The sequence below is a fragment of the Rhinatrema bivittatum genome, chromosome 2 (genome assembly GCF_901001135.1).
Source record: "Rhinatrema bivittatum chromosome 2, aRhiBiv1.1, whole genome shotgun sequence".
NCBI lineage: Eukaryota > Metazoa > Chordata > Amphibia > Gymnophiona > Rhinatrematidae > Rhinatrema > Rhinatrema bivittatum.
In genome coordinates this window covers 45,378,789-45,403,650 of record NC_042616.1, presented here as the reverse complement: position 1 = coordinate 45,403,650, position 24,862 = coordinate 45,378,789, and the positions used below count along the sequence as shown (strand labels likewise).

The 24,862-nt window shown below is 41.2% G+C and overlaps 2 protein-coding genes across 2 annotated transcripts in view; both read left to right on the top strand.

Moving 5' to 3' along the window:
* LOC115083897 (protein ZNF783-like) overlaps nt 1–9,104 on the top strand; it is a 35,312-nt gene extending 26,208 nt beyond the window's left edge. Inside the window, exon 4 of the mRNA XM_029587954.1 lies at nt 8,294–9,104. Coding sequence (XP_029443814.1) covers nt 8,294–8,355 — 62 coding nt within the window. The 3' untranslated portion in view covers nt 8,356–9,104. The remainder of the gene's footprint in view (nt 1–8,293) is intronic.
* Nucleotides 8,361–10,774, top strand: LOC115083205 (gastrula zinc finger protein XlCGF57.1-like). The gene is made up of 2 exons (XM_029587011.1): nt 8,361–8,957; nt 9,094–10,774. The coding sequence occupies exons 1-2, from the start codon at nt 8,361–8,363 to the stop codon at nt 9,877–9,879; spliced, it is 1,383 nt and encodes a 460-aa protein (XP_029442871.1). The 3' UTR covers nt 9,880–10,774.
* Nucleotides 10,775–24,862: the final 14,088 nt, after the last annotated feature.

Below are 24,862 nucleotides of genomic sequence, written 5' to 3'. Positions count from 1 at the left end.
AAGAGTATGTGTGTATGATTGAGATCCTTTGTGTGTGAGAGAAATCATGTGTATGTATGATTAAGAGCCTGTGTGTATAAGTAAGAGAGAGATCATGTGTGTCTGTGTCTGATTGACAGCTGGTTTAGGTGATGGAGCATGTGAGTATGTGATTGAGAGCCTGTGTTTAAATGAGAGAGAGAGAGCATGTGTGTCTTTGTGTGATTGAGAGCTGATTTAGGTGAGGGAGCATGTGAGTATGTGATTGAGAGCCTGTGTGTAAATGAGAGAAAGAGAGGACATGTTTGTAAGCATGTGAATGAGAGTCTGTGTGTGAGAGAAAAAGACAGCATGTATTTATGTGATTGAAAGCCTGTGTGTGTATGTAAGCGTGAAAAGATAGACAGCATGTGTGTAAATGTGTAATTAAGAGCCTATATAAGTGAGAGAGAAAAAACATGTGTATATGTGAGTACTGAGAGCATGTGTGTATAGGTGTGTCATTGAGAGCCAGTGTGAGAGCGAGCGCTGGTATGTGACTGAGAGAGGAGAAAGTTCCAAGCAAACCACCCCACCTCCTGCTAATTCAGAACAATCTCAGGACACCTGGATATCAAACGTTCCCAGGTATGCAGAGCAAAAAAATTTTTGTATCCTTATTATTTTTCATTACTGGGTCTTTGTGTCTGCTATTTTGAAATATTTTGTTGGTATCTGGAAATGTTTTATATGAGTTTTTAATTATTGGATATTCCACTCATCAGCTGTTTCGAAATATGTTCTTTTTGTTAGTACAGTTTTACTGCTGATGATTTTATATTTCTTGATTTGTTTTATAAGGATTGGTGATGTTTCTTTTTTCCTTTGTTACACTGCATACAGAGACTCTGGCTTGTTGCAGTTTCCAATTCAGTTTTCATCTGCATGCTTCTTGTTATGCGTTTTGGTCTCTTTATTCTATGTTAGGTGAGGGACAGCACATGATTTAGGTGAGGTTTTCTGCTGGCGTGTAGTTTCTGTGTAGGACTCTATAGCAGCCTGACTTGGTCCGTTTTCCTAATAGGAGATGTATTGGTGTCTTAAGGCCTGGTGTAATATTTTCAGAGACTTATTGTACTTTAAAAGTGTGATCTTACATAAAATGCACACATTTACTTGTATTAAACATATTGTATGGCTCTCATGGAATTACATTTTAAAATATGTGGCGTTTATGGCTCTCTCAGCCAAAAAGGTTCCTGACCCCTGCTCTAGATCATACGGATTGTAGATTCCAGATACCATGGGGCAAATAAGCAATGGCTTATTGCTGTGACTAAACCACAAGAACTCAGATTTATAATGGATATTGATAATGATCTAAATATAGCCTCTAGGCATTTGTATATATTCATAGTTTCACCAGCCTTGACTGTCCCCATATGTGCAGCCAGCTGAATGTCATCAATATACACGTGGTAATGACATCTACCAGAAGGGATAAATATGGGTTAAAGAGGGAACATGGCCTTAAGTTTTGTGCAGTCTGCTGGCATAGTTGAGGATGCCATGAGGGAGAATGGCCAAGGTCAAAGAGACAAGAGGTAAATGCCTGACCATCCCATTGCTTCTGGTGCTTCTGGCTGTATTTGCATATATGTGTGTGAGGGAGCATATGTGTTTAGGGGAGTGGTAACACCCAGCCTTGGTCCCTACCCCTCATAGGTCATACCCAGCCCTAGTCACACTTCCCACTCCCACTCCCCAGTTCAATTTCCTTTTTGTTTACAAATTAAGCCGTGTGTGTGTGCGTGCCTGCCCGCCCCCGGGAGGTAACATGATGCAGTGAGCAGAGGAGGAAACTAATCCATTCTGCTTTATCCACTCCAGTCTCTGGAATTCAGGCTTCATGGGAGTAATACATTAGTAAATGGCCTGGAATAAGTGTGATAGTATTGAGCCGAGCCTCAGGAGAGGTTATGCTATCCAAGTCAGTGAAAAAAGAAAAAAGCCAGCTGAATCTAAAATGGCAGGGGTGAATGTGGAGATGCTAGCTGAGCCTTTAAACGCTGTGATTTTAATTTATCTCACAGCAGTAGTAGTGAAAGCTCTGGAAAACAATTTTGACAAAATATATGATAAGCTAGAAGGGCGGCAGCTTTTGGTAAGTGGATGACAGAAGTAGAGCAGAGAGTGTCTGCACTATAGGATGATGTACAATCTGCAACCAGAGATATCCAGGAACATAGAGACTGTACAAAAGTATGAAGGAAAACTGGAAAACTTGGAGAACAGGAACAACTTACGTTTTGTGGGTATCCCTGAATTCATAGCTGAAAACGAGCTGCAAGGTTTTTTTGAAGCAATGGTGGGCCTAAATACAAGCTTCAGGAGGCTGTGGATAGAACGGGTGCATAGATCAGACCCGAAAGACCACAAGCAGATATCGCTTGCATCCTAAACTCTGTGCATAAAGCTGCTGTGATCAGGCAATTAGAAAAGACAAGCAGTTGACTTATGGGAAAAAAAAAAAGCATTTTGATTTTCCAAGATATTCCGCTAAAGTAGCACCTAAAAGGACATGGATATGCACTGAGCTACATGAGACAAAAGTTTGCGATATGTTAGTTTCCCACAAAACTGAAAGTGATTCATGAATGAAATACAATTTGGTTGACAGTAGCTGAGGCGTATGCTTTTTATGTCCCGGCTGAGAGAATCCGCAAAAGAGTAGGCTGCTGAGACGCAGCAAGAAGGAGAGAAGGCAAGATACAGTAGATATAATGTTTGCGCTTATATGTCCAGAACTGAATTGCAAGAAGTGTTTTTGTTTCTTTTTCTATCCAAATTAAATAATTTTTTGAAGATGGAAGACAATTCCCAGGGATAATGCGGCATACTTCTTGCTTTGGATTTACAGCCAAAATGCTGTCTTGTAATACAGCTGGGCATATGGCTGTCATACTCGCCCTTGTACATGTAAAATTTTATTAAAATGCTGTATGATGTGTATCAGTGATTTTTTTATTTGGTTGCGGATGGGCTGTGACTGATTCATTGAGGTTAAACTGTGTGATTCAACTTACTATGCATCTTTAGTTAGGAGAAGCCATGCACGTAGCTGAAAGAATGTCATTGCATATGTCAAACTGGAATCCCTATGCACATAGCTACTCATTAACAGCTTTTTCATTACGCCGCCTTTTATTCATAGAAACATGTGATGAGCGGCACGAGAGTGAGCGCTTATTGCTGTGGCGTAGTTGACAGGGCCTTGTAGGCAAACCCACGAGGCCTACGCCAACAGCCGGCGAATGTGTCCTGAAGTGGGATAGACCGAAGCTTCGCCTACACCAGCTGCCTCCTCCACAGGTCGAGCCCTTGGGTTCTGGTGGCCAGCAGGACTTAGGTGGGTCCCAGGGGCAGTAAAGAGAACGAGAGTCCAAGGGCACAGCAGGGTCAGAACAGGCTGCAGACTGGAGATACTGGGAACAGGCCAAAGGTCAGGGCAGGCGGCAGACGAGCATAGACAAAGAGGTCAGGTTCAGGCAGCAGGCAAACTTGGTCAGGTCCAGAAGATCAAGCCAAGGATGGCCGAAGACACACAGGAGACACTGGACAATACAGCTGGCAAGGATAGGCTGGTCAAGGTAGGCTGGACAACAGGAATGAAGAATCAAAGAGCCAGGAACAGAGGAACAACATGCACTGCTCTAGCAGGAGACCCATTGCTGAGGCGAGGTAATGCTGCGGGGCCTTTGCTTAAATAGCCGGATAGGGCTGATGTCATCAGGATGCACCACTCAGAGTTTCCTGGAGCGGAGCCTATATTATGCACACGCCTGGCCTGGCCTGGCCTGGCCAGGGTGGCAGCGTCAGTAGCAGCTGGTGAGCGTGCAGCTATTACTAGCAACGGTAACATGGAATAGACTTAGTTTTTGGGTACTTGCCAGGTTCTTATGGCCTGGATTGGCCACTGTTGGAAACAGGATGCTGGGCTTGATGGACCCTTGGTCTGACCCAGTATGGCATGTTCTTATGTTCTTATGTAATGGTGGTATTCTGCCACGATAGGAGGCCTCCAGTAGGATTGGGCAGCAGCTGGGATGAGTGCAGCAATTTGTGGGACAGTCCCGTGAGTCATAAAACATAACGCATGATTGCAGAAAAAGACCGTATGGGCCATCCAGTCTGCCCATCCGCCCAATTAATTTAGCATTATAATTCCAATCATTTCCTTAGAGATCCCCTATATTTAATAGAAACATAGAAAGCGCATGTTCTGCTTTTCAGAGCAGATTACAGGTATTCTAGGTGTTTCCCTGTCCTCGGAGGTCTCACTGAATAAGTATGTACCTGAGGCAATGGAAGGTGAAGGAGCTGCTGTGGGATTTGAACCCTGGCTGCTCTGGTTCGCAGTCTGCTGTTCTAACCACATAGCTACTCCTCAACAGTTCAGTTTAGCAGACATAGAAAAGGTACAGAGAAGGGTGTCACGAGTGGGGTAGAATTAGTAAATAAGGAACTGTTATTTTCCCTTTCAAACAACATTAGGACTAGGGGATACTCCATGAAACTAGCAACTGGAAGATTTAAAATCGATTGTAGGAAGTATTTTTTTTCACTCTGCACACAGTCGAACTATGGAATCTGTTACTAGAGATTATAGTCAAAGCAACTAAGATAGTGGGGTTCAAAAGAGGATTGGATAAGTTCCTGAAGGAAAAGTCCATAATCAGTTATTAGCCAGATAGTCTTGGGAAAGCTACTGTGTATTCCTGGAAGTGAGATTAACTATTGGGGATCTCACAGGTACTTGTGACCTGGACTGCCTTGGTCTGACCCAGCATGACACTTCTTATTTTCTTATGTTATGATTATAACTAATCTTTGAATATGGCAGTCGACTCCAGGAGACGTACAGCTGTATTCACTGGTGTGGATAGGTTGATATACCAGATCTTGAGCTGATTATGCATTCAATTACTTCCTGCAACTATAATAGGGCACAGTTGTTTGATTCTGAACTGTGAGTGGAATACTTGGACTGAATTAAAAATACATAGAAAAACCTGTTTTGTAGCTACATCTGCTGCAAAGAAAGGAACGGAGGGAATTAAATATGCAAACAGCAATTTTATTTATTTTTTTAAGCTGTACTATGATTGAATAGGTGGTGGTGGTGAGTTCCTTAAGGGAAGTTTATAAGAAGGATGTCTGATTTGTTAATACTTTTTGCCAGAATTTTTTTTTGAACTGGGCTTGGGTGGATATGGAATGTGACTGAGGATCTTGACTTAGGTAGTGGAGACGATCTTTTGAATGTTGTGGGAGCTGATTAATGATGGGGAGGGGGCAGATGGGATGAGAAGTTTAGGTAAATGGGAGGGGAAGGGATAGGGTTGTTGGTCACATAGTGCATTTTGTGAGTCATCAAAGATCTCTGGGGAAAATTTTTACAATGCCTAAAAAACCTTCAGTGGAAAAATGGGGGCTAAGGCTGGGTAGTATTCCTCAGTATGATGATGTAAACTTTACAACCTAGATGGAAAGAGCACCCAATAAAGCAAACAGAATGGTAGAAATTGTTAGGAAAGGAATGGAGAATAAAACAGAGAATGCTATAATGCCTCTGTATTGCTTCCTGGCGAGGCAGTACCTGGAGTTATTGTGTGCAATTCTGGTCACAGCATCTAAAAAAAATATATAGTTGCATTGGGAAAAGTACAGAGAAGGGCAATCAAAATGATAAAAGGGATGGAATGGCACCTCTATGAGGAAAGGCTAAAGAGGTTAGGGCTGCTCAGCTTGTAGAAAATATGTCTGAGGGGGGATATGATAGAAGTATATAAATCATGAGTGGCATAGAACAGGTAAATGTAAATCAGTTATTTCTCAGAGGACAAGTAGGATGGTAGTCATCACACATGGGTGACATCATCAGATGGAGCCCCGATGCAGAAAACTCATGTCAAAGTTTCTAGAAATTTGACTAAGCACTCTGAGCATGCCCAGCATGCCCTATACTGCATGTCCATGATGGGTCCCTCTTCAGTCTTGTAACATAGAATTATAATTAAAACAAAAAATAGGAGAAACCCAAGGGGTGGCAGCTGGGTTTCGCGAGGACTAACATCCTGCTGTCCTCGGAGAACATCTTTCACAGGTAAGCAACTCTACTTTCTCCAAGGACAAGCATGGGTGAATCCCTAGCTACAGGCTGCTTCCCAACAGAAAAGGGGACCAACAGACATCAAACCTGGTGCCAGTGGGGACAACAACAACAGTGCTGTTGGTAACAGATGGATGAGACAACCTGAACCCAAACAACTGGCTCTAGGCAGGGAGAGTTGGGTTCTGCACCTCAGACAGGTTCCAAAGGTCAGAATGACTGAACCTACTGTCATGTTGGGAGAGTTGGGTTCTGTACCTCAGACAGGTTCCAAAGGTCAGAATGACTGAACCTACTGTCATGTTGTCCCAGACAATAGTGAGATGTGAATATGTAGAGAGAACTCCATGCTGCAGCTTTGCAGATCTCCATGGAGATGCTACTTAGATGGACAAATTCAAACTTATCATGGTTAAGTAACAGCAGGCTCTGTTTAGCCGGCTCATAGGGTCATTTATCAAAATGCTATAAGGCGTTTTCGCATGCGTTACCCAGGTAGAGAGTCCATCAAGCTAGGTTGAGAGAACATTGCACAAATATCATCTTTGAGTGAGTTTCCTCACTCCGAGGGTCATCAAATTTTCACAAGAGAGCACTGTTCTGTTCGTACGTCTCACTTTGAATGTTAAAGTGGCCCCTAACCCCTAAACTACTACCTAAACCTCACCTCTAGTTCCTAGGTGGGCCTCCCATATAAATATAAATACCTATCTAGTGTGAGGGCATTACGGCTAGTCTCTCTCTCTCTCTCTTCCCCCCCCCCCCCACCCCCCATTGCCCTGATAATAAACATGGTCCACCCAGTGGTTGTATGTAGGAAATATCACAATTCTGGCACTTATCTCAAAGTGCGAAAAAGTTATCACAATTTGTGGTAACTTAGCACTTCGCATCGGTATTAGCGCAAATTGCGATAAACTGCCTATTACCATAAAACATGCCCCTTTTTCTATCGCATGCGATATTTAGTGCATTTTGATAAATCCAGGCCTCAGTTTGTAAAGTTCTTCTTGTCTGTCTAAACAGTGCTTTTCAGACTTATCTGGCTACTTTGACAGATAAATCTTAAAATGCTAACTGACAACATCTTTCAGCATATGCCACTGAAAGAAATGGTGAGCTAATGGTTTTGAATGCTGAAAGACACAGCCAAAAGTACCTGCTGATCAGTTTTCATGTGATGATGTTGCTGGATTCACCCGATGTTAAAGCCCTTGAAGAAGCCATTTTTGGCCAAACATATAGGGCAATTGATTATATTCATTGAGGCATCCTGCTCTTAATAATAAAGTTGCAAGTTACTCCCATTGGATCTTGATAGTTTGTTTTTTTATGTCCCTGAGAGATATTTGATTTTTTTGCAAGTGTGAAAGAATGGAAGAATGACAAGCAGGATTTTCGAATGAACATTATTTTTATTGAAAAAGTTTTCTTCTTCTTTGTGATATTGGACAATTTGCAATCTTCTAGTTTTGTGATATCTGGTTAAATGTGGAATCGCAAGTTTTTTCCTCAGTTGGAGTTTCCTGAATGTTTTGGATGATATGCAGCACCGTTTGATTTTGGACCATTTTTGATCATTGCAAATTAATAATTTTTGAACAAAGAGTCTCTGATATGAACATTTGGTGATAGGTTGATGTTTGGAATTTATGTGATATTATTTGTATGTGTTTATGTATTTTGTCTGTGATGTGTATTTATTGCTATGTTTTTGTGATTGGGTTTGTATTTTGTTTTGTGTTTTATGTTGGATTCCCAGCAGTCTGGGAATTGTGTGGATATAATTTAGGCATGTTATAAAAATAATAGGAAATTTGGTATAATGTGTAAGCAATAGGAGATTTTTTCTATGCTATGAATAGGGAGAAATTGTAATAAGATATTTTAAAAGAAGTTTTGTTTTATGCAAATGTTTGTAACCGATTTTTGCTTTTCAGATTTGTACTGGTACCAACTTTTCCTGAATATTGTTCCAAGGTCAGAGATTCTGTGCTGATGTCTGGAGTCCCCCAATGGGGAATTCTCTCCATCAGTAACTGAAAATCTTTTATTTCTGCTGAGTATGACGTCCAGTTACATTAGAACCCCTCACTTCTTTGTGGTCTTTCAGTATTATCTCCAGCACATGTAATAATGTCCATTCTCTTTTTCCTTATCTAGAAAACAATGAACCCAAGAGCAAAGAGATCCATGACAGGGACTTCATAAGGATCTGGAAGTAAACAAGATGTTATCAGATATTATCTGTTCATGTTCCAACTCCTACAAAGACTGCAGGAATTACTGCCAGACAGTAAAGAAAGAGACAAACCTAGTTGGGAATTTGACCAATCACCCTACTGTGTATGAGCAAAATGCCAGAAATATCACAGATAAAATAGGAGAGCAGAGAAACCAGACAACAGAGAAAAGATGTACATGTGATACGTGTGGGATATACATTAGGGATAACCTAATAAGGAAATATAATCCGAGATTTCACACTAAAGAGAAAACATGTACACATTATGGGAAAACTACAACTCAGAAGGGAGAACTACAAGAACAACAAAAAATCCACACAGAAGAAAGACCATTTTCATGTACTGAATGTGGGACACGCTTCCTAAAGAAGGCAATGCTAGTTTACCACCAGAATATCCATATAGGAGAGAGAGCTTGGACATGTACTGAATGTGAGAAAAGCTTTAATAAAAAGCGATCTCTAAAACGCCACCAGAAAACCCACATAAAAGAACGCCCATACTCATGTGCTGAATGTGGGAAGAGTTTCTGTCAGAAAGCACACTTAACAAAGCATCTGAAAATTCACAAAGATGATAGAGCATTTTTATGTACTGAATGTGGAAGAAGCTTCTTAATTAAGGAAAGCCTAATACGGCATCAAAGAATCCATACAGGCGAGCGACCCTTTTCATGTGCTGAATGTGGAAAAGGATTCATTGGGAAGGCAGATCTAGTATACCACAATAAAATCCACACAGGAGAGAGACTGTTTGCATGTTCTGAGTGTGGGAAAGAGCTTCATTCAGAAGTCACAGCTAACAGGGCACCAGAAAATCCATACAGGAGAGAAATCATTTTCATGTACTGAATGTGGGAAAAGCTTCCTATTCAAGCAAAGCCTTGTATGCCATCAGAGAATCCACACAGGAGAGAGACCCTTTCCATGTGCTGAATGTGGGAAAAGCTTCATTCGGAAAACAAATTTAAGATACCACAAGAAAATCCACACAGGAGAGAGACCCTTTACATGTACCGAATGTGGGAAAAGCTTTATGAGGAAGCAATATCTAACATGTCACCAGAAAATCCATACAGGAGAAAGGAACTTTTCATGTGACGAATGTGGGAAGAGCTTCATTCTGAAGACACACCTAACCGGGCATCAGAAAATCCACAGAGGGGAGAGAGCTTTTTCATGTGCTGATTGTGGGAAAAACTTCCTCTTAAAGGAAAACTTTGTCCGTCACCAGAGAATCCACACAGGAGAGAGACCCTTTCCATGTGCTGAATGTGAGAAAAGCTTCATTCGGAAGATAGATCTAAGATACCACAAAAAAATTCACACTGGAGAGAGACCTTTTACATGTCCAGAGTGTGGGAAAGGGTTCATTAAGAAGCCATCTCTAACCCGACATCAGAAAATCCACACAGGAGAGAAGAATTTTCTGTGTGTTCAATGTGGGAAAAGCTTCCTTCTGAAGACACACCTAACAGCACACCAGAAAATTCACAAATATTAGTGACTGAGCACCAGTGAGGTTAAAATGCCAAAGCTGAAAGAGAAAAGCTCTGAAGAGATTTATATGACTATTTTATAAAGCAGTGGTTCTCAACCAGTGTGTCACCAAAAATTAGACATAGCAAGCTATGCTTTCTGTAACAGCCACATGTGCTTGCTGCTTGAGGAGAATGCAGAGTAAGGAGCTGGTACTTAAAATTTCTCATCACCACTCCCTGTTGCTGCTTTTCCCTCAACTCTGGCAATCACTGCCACCACCAATCCGAGCCAGAAATGTTGCAGGCATGCTATATCCTGCCCCGCCATCCTACTGCACCGCCCCTTCCCCCCTCCCCTCCCCCCACTTCTTGCAGTTTTTGTTTTTCTCTGTATACTTGTTTATAATTTATGGTCTTTTATTCTGAATTAGATATGCGTCAGTCTGCATTCTGCATGTTTGAGAGAGGTGAGGCATTCTGCTAACTAGGATGTAGATTCTGTGTAGGAATCTAGAGCAGTCTGGCTTTCTTTGCTTTTCCAATAGTACGTGTACTGTGTGCTATATTTGCAATCTTGCTTTTTCATAGGTAACTTTATTGCTGTTCAGGTCCTGGGTGTTAGTACTCTTATGGTATGGCTGGTATTCTGTATAATTTCTAAGTGTCTTTTTAGCAGGTTTTCATGTTATTTCATAAAGTGGCTGGCAGGGAAGGGATTTTGAAGTACTGTTACTGAGGGGATATCAGAATTTAAATATATATGGTGAGTTGAAAGGGAAAATTTCATAACTCTGCTCTTCTGAGGTTGACAGTGAAATGCATGAGAGTTTATCTGTATTGAAAAACTGTGTGCTGCATATGCATATCAGTCCCAGACTTCTCACTGATGCAGTAAGCAAAGATTAAAATTTTTGTGAAAAAATAACATTTAATAATGATATTTTATAAGCAGTTATTGAAATTAAAGAATGTTATCTTTCTCCTGCATCATTTTCAACTATAAAATATCTAGGGTTTTTTTTAGTATAGCTATTAAACTTAGTGTGCAGTGTGTCACGCATTTGAGCATCATCTGTCAGGTGTGTCATGACGGAAAAAAAGTTGAGAATCACTGCTGTAGAGTACAAGACAGAAGCAGAATGGTTGTCCAGTGTGCAGGAGAATATAGAAAAGGCAAATATCAAAATTATGGAATGACCTGAAGTAACTGCAAAAGAGCAGGAAACCACATTAAGAAGACCCCCAAATTGGAAGAGCCCTGTCCCTGATGAGGTGCACAACTTTTGGCTCAAATACCTAACATCACTCCACCAAGACTTGGCAAACTGTGAAAATCAACTGATTAAACAATCAGAACTAACACCACAATGGTTAATAACAGGAAATACACTTCTTCTATAGGGAGACGCAAGTAACATCGAACATCTTGTTTACCACAATAAATGGTATTCACTCCCAGCCTTGAGTGCTGCCAATAGCTCAGGTTTTCAAGATATCCCTAACGAATATACATGAGAGAGATTTGAATGCATCTGCCTCCATGGTATGCAAATCTATCTCATACATATTCAGTAGGGATATCCTGGAAAACATAACTTGGTGGCCCTAGGGGGTTGGGAGTGAATATAGGAAAATTAGTGCTTACCTGATAATTTTCGTTCCTGTAGTACCAAGGATCAGCCCAGACTGCTGGGCTATGCCTCCCTTCCAGCAGATGGAGTCAGAGAAAAGCTGAAAAGGCACCTCCCATATAACCTGGTGTGCCACCTGCGATCCCTCAGTATAATCAATATCAATGCAGAATGAATAACTGTTATTGTAACTATTTGATTGTATTTTAATTCAACAACCAATGACTAGACCAAGTCAAACTTAAAGGTCTTGAGGTAAACTTATAGAAACTTCTTAAACAAAACTGACCATGTCGCGTAGAGGCGTAGTCTGTGAAATAATCTGCCAAGAGAAATACAAACTGCTGTACGGACTCTCCTGCGGGCGTCTGGACTGATCCTTGGTACTACAGGAACGAAAATTAACAGGTAGAAGCTCCTGAAAGCAATCTATCTTCTCCCCCCCCCCCCCTTTTTTTTTTTAAATTGCAGACTGTTGGTTTTACATCGCTACCATCTGCTGGAGACAGAAATATTGACTGCAGCTGCCACACTAGGTTATGTATCTGTGTCAGAAAAGCTTTTCTTCTCTGTCTCCATCTGCTGGTAGGAAGGCAAAACCCAGGAGTCTGGACTGATCTGGGCGTATGAACAGGAAACTGGGTTTTATGAGCCTAAATGAGCTTTTGAAAATTGCTACTTTTACACATGCAACTCCTTTGAAATGTCACTGAATTCTGAAAAGATTTTATGTACACAAATGGGCTTTTGAAAATTGCTATGATATATGCTTCTTTTACATGTATAAGTCCTTTGAAAATTCACTTTTGAAAGAAAAAAATCAGCAAAGTGTACTAAAGGAGACTAATATTGAAAAGCACTTTAACAGTACGGAACAAGATATACAAGTCATCAATCAACTTGCAATCTGGGCACTTTCATACACCTTTGGACTCACAGACTCACCCCAGAAAGATCTAAATCAAGAAACAGAGGAAGATGTTTAAAATAAAGACTACCAATGCCTCTCTTCTCGCAGTGAACTCCATTTACCACTACCCTTTGTCACCTACCGCTCAACCAGTTTCTAACCCAGTCGCTCACTCTAGGGCCCATAACATGCTCAGTTTATTTGTAAGTCACCAATCCAGAACTATATCACAGATCTTACTGAAATGCAAATGTGCTATATCCAACACTCTCCCCTGATCTAACCCTTTGGTCACCCAGTCAAAGAAATTACTCATATTTGTGTGACAAGACCTTATAGTAAAAACAAGAAACCTCCATGTTCACCAGCTAATCTATAAGAACTAGTGTCAAGACTGTACATCCCAAGAGCTGAAGGAAGACTGGGTCTTATAGAAATATATTTCACGTACAGAGCTATAACTATACACTGGGACCCTAGTCTCTTGCATTTCCACCGGTGTATGGGCTGCAATATCTTACCCTTCTCATAGAATTGGCTGGTCCCCAAGGAATTATTGTTGAGAGTTGGGTGGAAGAAGAAACAGAAGCAGCAGCAGCAGAGCATCTCTCTCTGCACCTGCAGTGATCCCACCTTGGGGCTAAGAGGACAGTGGTAGTGCAGCATCTCAAGCCACATACTTGGGGACAAAGTGTAGTGCTTTGAGCAGCAGGAGAAACTGCAGTACTGCACAGATCAAAGCATGACCCTTCAGCCCTGAGCAATAGAGGAGGAGAATATGGCTGAAGGAGCCATTCTACTGTTCTTCCAAAGCTTGAAGCCAAGGGAGGTGTAGGGAAGAATGAAGGAGGGCATGGCAGGGGTGAGGGGATATAGGAAGTATGGAGTACACAGTGATCCTCATCCAGGATCCCACCTTCCGTCTCCTTGCAATCTTTTCTCCCTCTGCTCCTTGATTTCCCCTCCCTCTGTGCCTCAGTCCCCAATCTCACCTCTGCCTTCTATCCCTCTTCCTCTCCTGAGATCTTTTCTCCATCTCCTTCCTCTGAGAACAACTTTCCCTCAAATCCCTTTGCCTACCTCTATTCCTTATCTCCCTCCTCCTTTACAGCACCGATGACTAAGATTTCTTCCCCCCCCCCCCCCCCCACAAAAGAACCAAATCATTGAATTCCACACACAAGACATCAGAAAACAACTTTATAAAAATAGAATACAAATGAACATTAGTTAAATATGTAAATCTCTACAAATTAATGCAAACGTACCACATACTTGCTGCAGAATTTTCCAACTATTGCTGCCAAACCTGGCTCTGGAGCTGCTACAGGAAACTGGGGGCTGTGATGATAGGAATCCAGGCCCACTTAATAGCAGCAATAGACCCAAATACTGAAAAAAGTGCTGAAGTTATGAAAGTAAATGGTCACAGGCAGTCCTCATCCTTAAACTCGGGCAGGTGTTCCAAAGAGCAGAAGGAATGAGTAAGAATCTGCCAGCACACGAGGGGAAAGAAGCAACAGAATTTGCAAAAGTGAAAACCAAACTCTATAAAGAGCCGGACTAATAAAACGATTGCAAACGGCACAAGTAGAGTGGGAAATGCAAAGAGTTACATCAGTAACCTAATACAAACCCAAGAATGGTTAAAAGAGGAGAACTTAAACCTAAACATGAGATTAATAATTGCAGCACAGGACAGTGAACCCAAGAGAAGATGGCTCATAGTACAGAAAAAAAAAAAGTCAGAAAAACAGAATCACTGCAGATTCTGTGGCACTGAACTAGAAATGGTTACACACACCTCATCGCTTTGCATCATGTGCTGATGGCAGGAGGCCGATATGTATAAAGACATAATAAAGCAACATGTCTCATCCACGGAAACTGTGCAAACGCAAAGCATCACTGTACCAGAAAAGCACTGGGATCACGACCCTGAATGAACTGTAGCAAATGAAGAAGTTGTAAATCACCTGGGACATTCCTATCTCAACTGATAAGCTCAATGGAAGAAAACCATTGTGATAAAGAAGAAACAAACGAGCTAACAGGACATTGCTAATAGAAGTGTTTGTACCATATACAAAAATATAGGAAAATTGGTTCTTACCTGTTAATTTTCGTTCCTGTAGTACCACGGATCAGTCCAGTATTCGTCTGTCTCCGCCTGCTGGAAAGGAGGCTCAACCCACAGTCTGGACTGATCCGGGTACGTACAGGGAAAATAGTTTTTATCTCTAGACTGCCTTTCAAGTTTTAGCTAAAGGTAGTTTTCAACATTCTTCAGGTACTTTCAAGTGCACTTTGGTATGTTCTCTATACATATTAATCCTATGAACTCCAGAAAAAAAGCTGTCTGTGGCACCTTGCAAATATTAAGAAGGGTGCCAGTGGTAAATTTGAGAGACTGAAATCATTTCTAACATACCCTGGCTTATGAGTGAGGTTCGTTCTTGCCATGGTATGCGCAATACAAACCCATTGAGAGATACTAAGCCTGGGCCTGAGAGAGACTTTAAATATGCCTGATCATGGGACAAGCTTCATTAATAAACGTGTCACCAAAATATCCACACAGGCAGGGATGGAAACCTCAACTATAAAAAAAAAAAAAAATAGTCTGCCAAAGTCTTCCTGAGTTACCTTTACAGCACACAGTGACCTTATAATCAGACCGATGCAGGTAGCTCCAAACTGGGCGCACATTTTTTGCACGCACGCACGTCCAGCCCTCCTGGGCACTCGATGCAATAGGTAAATGAGCTGCACGCTAAAAGGGACGCCCAGTGTGTAAGCTTCTATACCTGCTGCCTTCCTCTGATCAGTACTGCTGCACTGTCTGCCTCTGGTGGATTCGGGTGATATTAATCAGTTTTTGGAGTAAAGATGCTCTTAAAAAAAAAAAAAAGAGATGCTTTGGAGGATAGTTCTGAGGGGATTCCTTTTAATTGATTTTTGACTGAAATTCTGTTTCAGTTCTAGATTAGGAGTATATATTAGTCATGGTTGCTAATGTAATTTCCCCAATGTGATATCTGATCAAACGGATTGATTTCTGAGCTAGGTAGTCTGTCTCTGCTTATAATGTGGGTGAATTATACCGAATTGATTATCTGGTTTAGCCCTGCTAGAACTGAATGTGCCATTAAGCTTTTTTTTCTTCCTGCTTTTGGATTAATGATCTCTGCAGCTTTGTCAAATGCTATATTTAGGTTTCATCTTTTCCTTTCTCTGTGTCACTAACATCCTCAAACTCCAACCTTGCTCTTTACTGTTTGTAATGTAATGTTGATATTTTGGGGTGTTTTGGCTCAATATTAATTTTTAAAAAGTTTCTTATTTTAAATGGGGCTTATTTTAAATCATTGTCTTTTCTAGAGGGAAGCAATAATACAAATAAAGTTTAAAAGCTGGAGAAGCACTAATAATCCAATGAGTGTGAAGAAAGTCAGAGACCAGCTGAAAATTTTCACAATCCCATGACCAACTGTTTGTAAATCTAACAATAAAATGTATGTGGGTATTGAATATGTAAAATAAAAGTATAAATCTTATATTAATTATCAGGCAGAATAATAAAAATAAGCAAAGACAGTCTCCAAACTGACAGGAATGAGAAATTACTACTTACTTGATAATTTCCTTTTTCTTAAACCAGACAGACACACAGACAGATAGATAGATAGATAAATAAATTAATTCAAGACCAGTGGGTTATGCACTTCTACCAGCAGATGGAGATGGAGCAAAACTAACATCACAATATATATATATATATATATATATATATACTCCTACATAACATAAGAACATAAGATATGCCATACTGGGTCAGACCAAGGGTCCATCAAGCCCAGCATCCTGCTTCCAACAAGTACCTGGCAAATATACAGACATTAGATAGATCACAAGCTACTATTGCTTATTAATTACTGTAATAGCAGTTTATGGATTTTTCCTCTAGGGCGCCCAAAACACACGTGGTGATCAGAAAAGAGCATCTTAGTGCTATCCATTTTATCGCATAGGATGTCCATATAGCAACACTCATGCGCTGAAATTCTGTCAAAAGGGCATACAGTGTATGGAACAAGAGAAATGTTAATTGCAAATGTATTATTATTTAGAAATTTAACATTTTTCCCCCTACATGACGTCATGATGTGAGTCATGCTTCATAATCCTGTTTGGGGGGTATATAAATCGCTGCACGGAGTTAGACAATCCTTTATCGCTCAGTTTGATTGGATCTGTACTGTGAACCTGTGCATGGCATTCATATTTGATTCGCTATTGCTGGCATATCTACCCAGCTTCAATTTCAGGAGGTAAGAGGTATTTTGTTTTGTTTGTTTTTCTTAGGCGAACAGCATGGATGCCCAAGTCCTGGACATCCAGGCGAGGAGCAGGACCCAGGCGACCCTTTCCTGGATGTCCAGGCTAGAAGCAGGACCCGGGAACCCGTTAAGGGCCTGTACCCAGGTGCCCCTTTCCTGGACATCCAGGCTAGGAGCAGGACTCAGGTGCCCATGTCCTGGATGTCCAGGTGAGGATCAGGACCCAAGCAGTTCCTGCTGTACATATGGCCTGTTTTATTTTCCTATCATATTAACTGCATATTTTGCTGTCTGTTAATGCCCCCTATATGCTCTGCTCCCTTTGTCCTTCCATTAACTCTTCATTTTGCTATCTGTTAATGATTCATAAGAACATAAGAATATGCCATTCTGGGTCAGACCAAGGGTCCATCAAGCCCAGCATCCTGTTTCCAACAGTGGCCAATCCAGGCCATAAGAACCTGGCAAGTACCCAAAAACTAAGTTTATTTCATGTTACTGTTGCTAGTAATAGCAGTGGCTATTTTCTAAGTCAATTTAATTAATAGCAGGTAATGGACTTCTCCAATAACTTCTCCAATCCTTTTTTAAACACAGCTATACTAACTGCACTAACCACATCCTCTGGCAACAAATTCCAGAGTTTAATTGTGCGTTGAGTGAAAAAGAACTTTCTCCGATTAGTTTTAAATGTGCCCCATGCTAACTTCATGGAGTGCCCAGTAGTCTTTCTATTATCCGAAAGAGTAAATAACCGATTCACATCTACCCGTTCTAGACCTCTCATGATTTTAAACACCTCTATCATATCCCCCCTCAGCCGTCTCTTCTCCAAGCTGAAAAGTCCTAACCTCTTTAGTCTTTCCTCATAGGGAGCTGTTCCATTCCCCTTATTTATTTATAAGCTTTTATATACCAAAGTATTGGCGGAGGCCTTCACTCCGGTTCACATTTTTAACAACGCTATACATTGAATTCAGCAGAACAACTTTAACAGAATTACAATTATAACGAATATATACAGAAGATTCAGGGGAGCTACATAAACATGGATTAGCAAGAGATCTTGGGAACAATAATAATAACAGTAATTTACTGATACATTAGCATGAGATAAAGGATGTTAAGATGATCACACAGTGTGTTGATTGGCGGGTGTACTAGGTTGGAGGATATTCTAGAGGGGATGAAAGAGTGGTTGGGTATGGGGGGGTTAATAGATAGAGGGGGGGATTATGGTAGGGAGGGTGGGTGGAGGAGTAGGAATGCAGGGGGTTGTCATTTTTGTTAGTTTAGCCTATCCCGTTTTTATATGCTTGCTTGAAGAGCCAGGTTTTGAGCAGTTTTTTGAACAGTTTGGTGTTGTTTTGAAGTCTGAGACTGGAAGGAAGAGTGTTCCAGAGGTGAGGTCCAGCTATCGAAAAGGATCTTTTCCTAGTGGTGGTTAGTTTGGCTATAGTGACTGGTGGGATTTCTAGTCGTGCTTTATTGGCTGATCTCATGTTGCGTTGAGTCATTTATCATTTTGGTCGCCCTTCTCTGTACCTTCTCCATCGCAATTATATCTTTTTTTGAGATGCGGCGACCAGAATTGTACACAGTATTCAAGGTGCGGTCTCACCATGGAGCGAACCAGAAGCAATATGACATTTTCCGTTTTATTCACCAACATTCCCAACATTCTGTTTATTCCCAACATTTATTCCCAACATTCTGTTTGCTTTTTTGACTGCCGCAGCACAGTGAACCGATGATTTCAATGTGTTATCCACTATGATGCCTAGATCTTTTTCCTGGGTGGTAGCTCCTAATAAGGAACCTAACATTGTGTAACTATAGCATGGGTTATTTTTCCCTATATGCATCACCTTGCACTTATCCACATTAAATTTCATCTGTCATTTCGATGCCCAATTTTCCAGTCTCGCAATGTCTTCCTGCAATTTATCACAATCTGCTTGTGATTTAACTACTCTGAACAATTTTGTATCATCTGCAAATTTGATTACCTCACTCGTCGTATTTCTTTCCAGGTCATTTATAAATATATTGAAAAATAAGGGTCCCAATACAGATCCCTGAGGCACTCCACTGCCCACTCCCTTCCACTGAGAAAATTGTCCATTTAATCCTACTCTCTGTTTCCTGTCTTTTAGCCAGTTTGCAATCCACAAAAGGATATCGCCACCTATCCCATGACTTTTTACTTTTCCTCGAAGCCTCTCATGAGGAACTTTGTCAAAAGCCTTCTGAAAAACCAAGTACACTACATCTACCGGTTCACCTTTATCCACATGTTTATTAACTCCTTCAAAAAAGTGAAGCAGATTTGTGAGGCAAGATTTGCCTTGGGTAAAGCCATGCTGACTTTGTTCCATTAAACCATGGCTTTCTCATGTGCCTTGGTCTGTTGTCCTTCCATTAAATGCATGTTCTGCTATTTGTTAATGCCTCCCATGTCCCCTGCTCATGTTGTCCTTCCATTAACTGCATGTTCTGCTATCTGTTAATGCCCCCCCATGTACCCTACTCATGTTGTCCTTGCCTTAACTGTTGAACATTTCAATCCATGTGGCTGGTTTGTTGGATTCATTTGGGGGGGGACAGGTAGGGGAAGGTGGGGGGAACGGGGAAAGCCAGCTGGTCTCCCCAAGGGCTCAGTGTGCACCCCCTTGCGCCTGCCGACCCCTGATTTCATAACATGCGTGCATATTATAAAATTGGATGTACATTTGTGTGCGCCAGGTAGCGCGCACAAATGTAGGCCGCGCGTGTACCTTTTAAAATCTGCCCCATAATTCTGATCTTGAAATCTGATACAGAATTTACAAGGGTATCGTAATTGAAACTGCGCTCCCAATTGTATTACTTCTGGGCGCATAGTAAGGAAACTTTTCCTCCTGGTTTGTGTGCTTTCCGTGAGAACTGGATAACACCAGACCTTATGCCCAAAAAATGGAATTTGGCTATTATGAAAGAAATGTCTAAATATATTATTTCTGTCCATCATAAATGCGAAGGATACTAAAAGGGGTCTCCTTGTGGTCACAGTTGTCTCCTGAGACATCTCCAATAGTTCGGTGACGTCTAAGGAAAGTGCAGGTTCATCCACAGCATCACGAATATCCTCTGCTTGTGGTAGATAATAAGCTTTTGTTACAACTGGTTTGGCGGCATCTGGAATTTTTAAAATCTGGGATACATATATTCTGAAAAGTTCCATTGGGGGAATTGTACTTATCACGGGGAAATTCAAAAATCTCAGATTATGTGCCCTTAAACTATTTTCAATATTCTCAAGCCTTTTATTATAAACCGATTCTCCTTGTAACAAATTTGCTTGCACTTTTTCCACTTCAATCATTCGAACTTCCAGCGTCTCCATTTTGACATTCTGTTGGGAAATCCCATTAGCATTTAGTAGAACTTGATTTTTAGCTTCCAGGGTCACTTTGGTAAGGGCGATAATGGAAGTTTTCAGAGATTTTAACGCTGTCCAAATTGTAGTTAAGGATATCTCTGATGGAGTTTGTATAATAACTCCTAAACCAGGCGCTCCTTGACTATCACCACCTCCTCCCGTTGTAGGGTCTGTCCCATTATCAATGCCTGATGGTCTCAAAGAGTCTATTAGGCACAATCCCCCTCCTCTTTTCTCCCAATGTGACTGTACCTGGATGTTGACTTCACTCGCACTGATCTCCTGTGAGGTTGCTCTCTGTAATGCCTCGGCCTCTCTTCCCCGGATATCTTCCAGAGGAGCCTCGGTCACTAGTTGCTCTTCGACTCCTTCTCGACATGGTGGGACAGGCCTGTTTGGAAAGCCGGGGCTCAACGAAATATCAAGGGTCAAAGGGGACGGTGCACGCCTCGCAACCATCCCCTCAGTGACCAGCTCATCCGGCGTTTCTAGTGCTGCCGCGGCAAAATAGCTCCCGATACGAGGCTGAGTGATCTCTAACGGAGAGGAGCTTACCCCTGCTCCCCTCACTCTTGCCTTTCTTTTGGTATGAGACATTTTTCGTCTTGGAAAATAGGTAAGTAGGAAATCAATTCGGGAGCCTTCCGATAGCGTGTCTCCTCAGCTGGCCATCTTGGCAGGCTCCTCGGGAATCACATTTTATAATAAGTGCGTGCATGTTATAAAATAGCCGCGTCCTTGTGCTGATGCGCGCATGGGCCTTTTAAAATTAATTATCCCTGAAAGGTGTGGAATGGGTATACACAAAAGAAGGGAATGATCTTTAATGTGTATTTTATTTATTTCTCTTTGCTTTTTTGTTGTTGCCTATGTGAATAGTGAAGGGGGGGGGGATTTGTAGGCTATAATTATCTTACATGGTTGTCCTGGTGTGCATAAGTGTCAAATGTGCGCTAGTGTTTGTTTGTTGTGTCTTGCTTACAATATAGTTTCAAATAAAATAAATCAGAAGCAGGAAATAGGACCGATAGATGTTCAAGAGGTTATAGGGGCTCTTAAGGAAGATAAGGCCATTGTGGAAAGACTAAATGAATTCTTTGTTTCCGTATTTATTAATGATGAGGAGATACTGGTTCCGAGATGGTTTTCAAGGGTGATGATTCAGATGAACTGAACCAAATCATGGTGAACTTGAAAGATGTAGCAGGCCAGATTGACAAAATAAAGAGTAGCAAATCACCTGAACCAGATGGCATACATACACCCCAGGGTTCTGAAAGAACTAAAAAATGAAATTTCAGATCTATTAGTAAAACTTTGTAAACTTTCATTAAAATCATCCATTGTACCTGAAGATTGGAAGATGGCTAATGTAACCCCAATATTTAAAAAGGGCTCAAGGAGTGATCTGGTAAGCCTGACTTCAGTGCCACGAAAAATAGTGGAAACTATTCTAAAGAACAAAATCACAGACCTTATAGAAAAATATGGTTTAATGAAACACAGTCAGCATGGATTTAGGCAAGGGAAGTCTTGCCTCACACATCCTCTACATTATTTTGAAGAGGTTAATAGACATTTAGATAAAGGTGATCTAATAGATGTGTATTTGGATTTTCAGAAAGCTTTTGACAAAGTCCCTCATGAGAGGCTTCTAAGAAAACTAAAACGTCATGGAATAGAAGGCAATGTCCTTTCATGGATTACAAACTGGTTAAAAGACAGGAAATAGAGAGTAGGATTAAATGGTCAATTTTCTCAGTGGAAAAAGGTAAACGGTGGAGTGCCTCAGGGATCTGTACTTGGTCTGGTGCTTTTTAATATACAGTATATATAAATGATCTGGAAAGGGATATGACAAGTGAGGTGATCAGATTTGCAGATGACATAAAACTATTCAGTGTAATTAAATCACATGAGGATTGCGAGACTGGAAGACTGAGCGTCCAAATGGCAGATGAAATTTAATGTAGGCAAGTGCAAGGTGATGCATATAGGGAAAAATAACCCATGCTGTAGTTACATGATGTTAGGTTCCATATTAGGAGTTAGAACCCAGAAAAAAGATCTAGGCGCCATAGTAGATAATACATTGAAATTGTTGGCTCATTGTGCTTCGATGGTCAAAAGGCAAACAGAATATTAGGAATTATTAGGAAGGGAATGGTGAATAAAACAGAGAATGTCATAACACCTCTGTATCTCTCCATAGTGAGACTTAACCTTGAGTACTATGTGCAGTTCTGGTCACTGCATCTCAAAAAAGATATAAGTGCACTAAAGAAGGTACAGAGAAGGGCAACCAAAATGATAAAGAGGATGGAATGGCTCTCTTTGAGGAAAGGCTAAAGAGGTTAGGGCTGTTCCACTTGGAGAAAAGATGGCTGAGGGGGATATGATAGAGGTCTATAAAATCATAAGAGGGACTAGAACAGGTAAATGCGAATCGGTTATTTACTCTTTTAGATAATAGTAGGACTACTTGGGGCACTCCATGAAGTTACCAGTAGCACATTTAAAACAAATCAGAGAAATTTTTTTTCACTCAAAACATAATTAAGCTCTGGAATTCATTGCCAGAGAATGTGGTTAGGAAAGTGAGGCCTGGATTTATCAAAATGCGGTAAGTACCGCATGCGATAGCAAAAGGGGCGTGTTTTATGCTAATATAGCATTTAATCGCAATTTGCACTAATTACCTGTGCGAAGAGCTAAGTTAGCGCAAATTGCAATACCATTTTCAGATTCTGCGATAAGTGCCAGATCTGTTGTATTTCCTACATTTAACCACTGGGGGACCATTGTTAATGAGAGAGAGAGACTGGCCATAATATCATGGCCCATAGGTAGGTATTTGTATCCCTATGGTAGGCCCACCTAGTAACTCGTGGTGGGGTTAGGGGCCTCTTTGACATTCTACGTGACACCTATGAACAGAACAGTGGTCTCTTGTGAAGATTTGATGGCCTTTGGAGTGAGGAAACTCACTCCAAGATGAGATTTGGGCAATGTTCTATCCACCTAGCTTGATGTTACCCAGGTAGAGAGTCCATCAAGCTAGGTTGAGAGAACCTTGCCCAAATCTCATCTTGGAGTGAGTTCCCTCACTCCGAAGGCCATCAGATCTTCACAAGAGACCACTGTTCTGTTCGTACGTCTCATGTAGAATGTCAAAGTGGCCCCTAACCCCCTACACTCTTACCTAAACCCCACCTCAAGTTACTAGGTGGGCCTACCATAGGGATACAAATACCTACCTATGGGCCATGATATTATGGCCAGTCTGTCTCTCTCTCTCTCCCCCCCCCCCCCCCCCCGCCGGTTCTGGACCTGTCAATTCACTTGAGACATACCGCACAGTCACGGCAGCTATCGCACAGCCTAACGCAATCCAAAGAGGAGTGTAGCTGGGTTTTAAAAAGGTGACTTTGGGAATAGTCACTGCTATTATTAGAATTAGTAGCATGAGATCTATTTAATGTTTGGGTACTTGCCTGGTGATTGTAACTTGGTTTGGCCACTGTTGGAAACAAGATGCTGGGCTTGATGGACCTTTGGTCTGACCCAGTATAGCAACTTCTTATGTTCTTAGTCTTTGTCTTCATCTTCTAATTGTTGGGCAAAACCCATAGGGCTGGACTGGTCTGGCTGGATGAAGAGAAATGGGGATTTTTTTGGAGGCTTAAAGTAAATTTTAAAAAGTGCACTCGTACACCCATAAATACGAGTATTGGGCACGTGAGCAAAAATATGCTCAATTTTATATTGTGCATGCAAGCACACGTGTGCCATTTAAAATATCCCTACCGCACACATGTGTTGGAGTCTTACGCACGTACTCACAAGTGACTGATTGAGAGAGAGAGAACGCCTCTTTTAAAGGGCCAATCTGACACTCTATATATATCCCACTGTAAGGGGGAGCACTTTCAACTCAGGGTGGGTTTTGAGGGAGGCGGTGTTACAAGGGTCCCTAGGCAGACAAATGTAACACCGCCCCCCCAAAACCCACCCTGAGTTGAAAGTGCCCCCTTTACATGGGAGATATATAGAGTGTCAGACTGGCCCTTTAAAAGAGGTGCTCGCTCACTCACTTTCTCTCTCATCTTGCACCTCATCAGGACCAGTAGTAAAGTTAACTTGGCACACATTGCCATGGTCAGGCTTGCAAAATTCAGGGGGGTTACATGTTTATATCTTAGCCCTGCTTCTTTTCTGCCTCCTTATTCTTAACACACGCACAAGTATGTACGCATGTACTTCCCAGCTTCTTAAAATTTGCGTTGCTTGCATGTGGCCCACATAAAATAACTGAAAATAGTGTTCTAAATTTATATCCTATAGGAGGCACTTTTTATTTGTACAGGAGCATCTCCTTCAAAGAACATGGGGAGGCATTCCAATTTTATAATGAGCCTACAGGAAAATGGGTTTTGATTTACAGAAAACAAATGGCAATGTATCTCTTCTGTATATCAAAAGATTGCTGTATTAAGTACTAGGAGGAGCCTCAGTATTAAATGTGAAGGAATAAGATGGCACAGGTTGGCCTGATCAGGCATGAGACTCATTCCAACATGATATAGGCATTACAAAAACCCTGTGGGACATATTGAAGGAGAGAAGTTATTAGGAGTATGCAGCCAAAAAAATATTCATTTCATTTTTTCCTTTCATGTCAATTCTACGTTTTAGTGCATGCCA

Excerpts from the sequence above, each read along its gene's own strand:
- LOC115083205 (XM_029587011.1), top strand. The coding sequence starts at position 8,361 with ATGTTATCAGATATTATCTGTTCATGTTCCAACTCCTACAAAGACTGC. Across the intron at positions 8,958-9,093 it reads AAATTCACAAAGATGATAGA|TATACCACAATAAAATCCAC; the intron begins GCATTTTTATGT and ends AGGCAGATCTAG.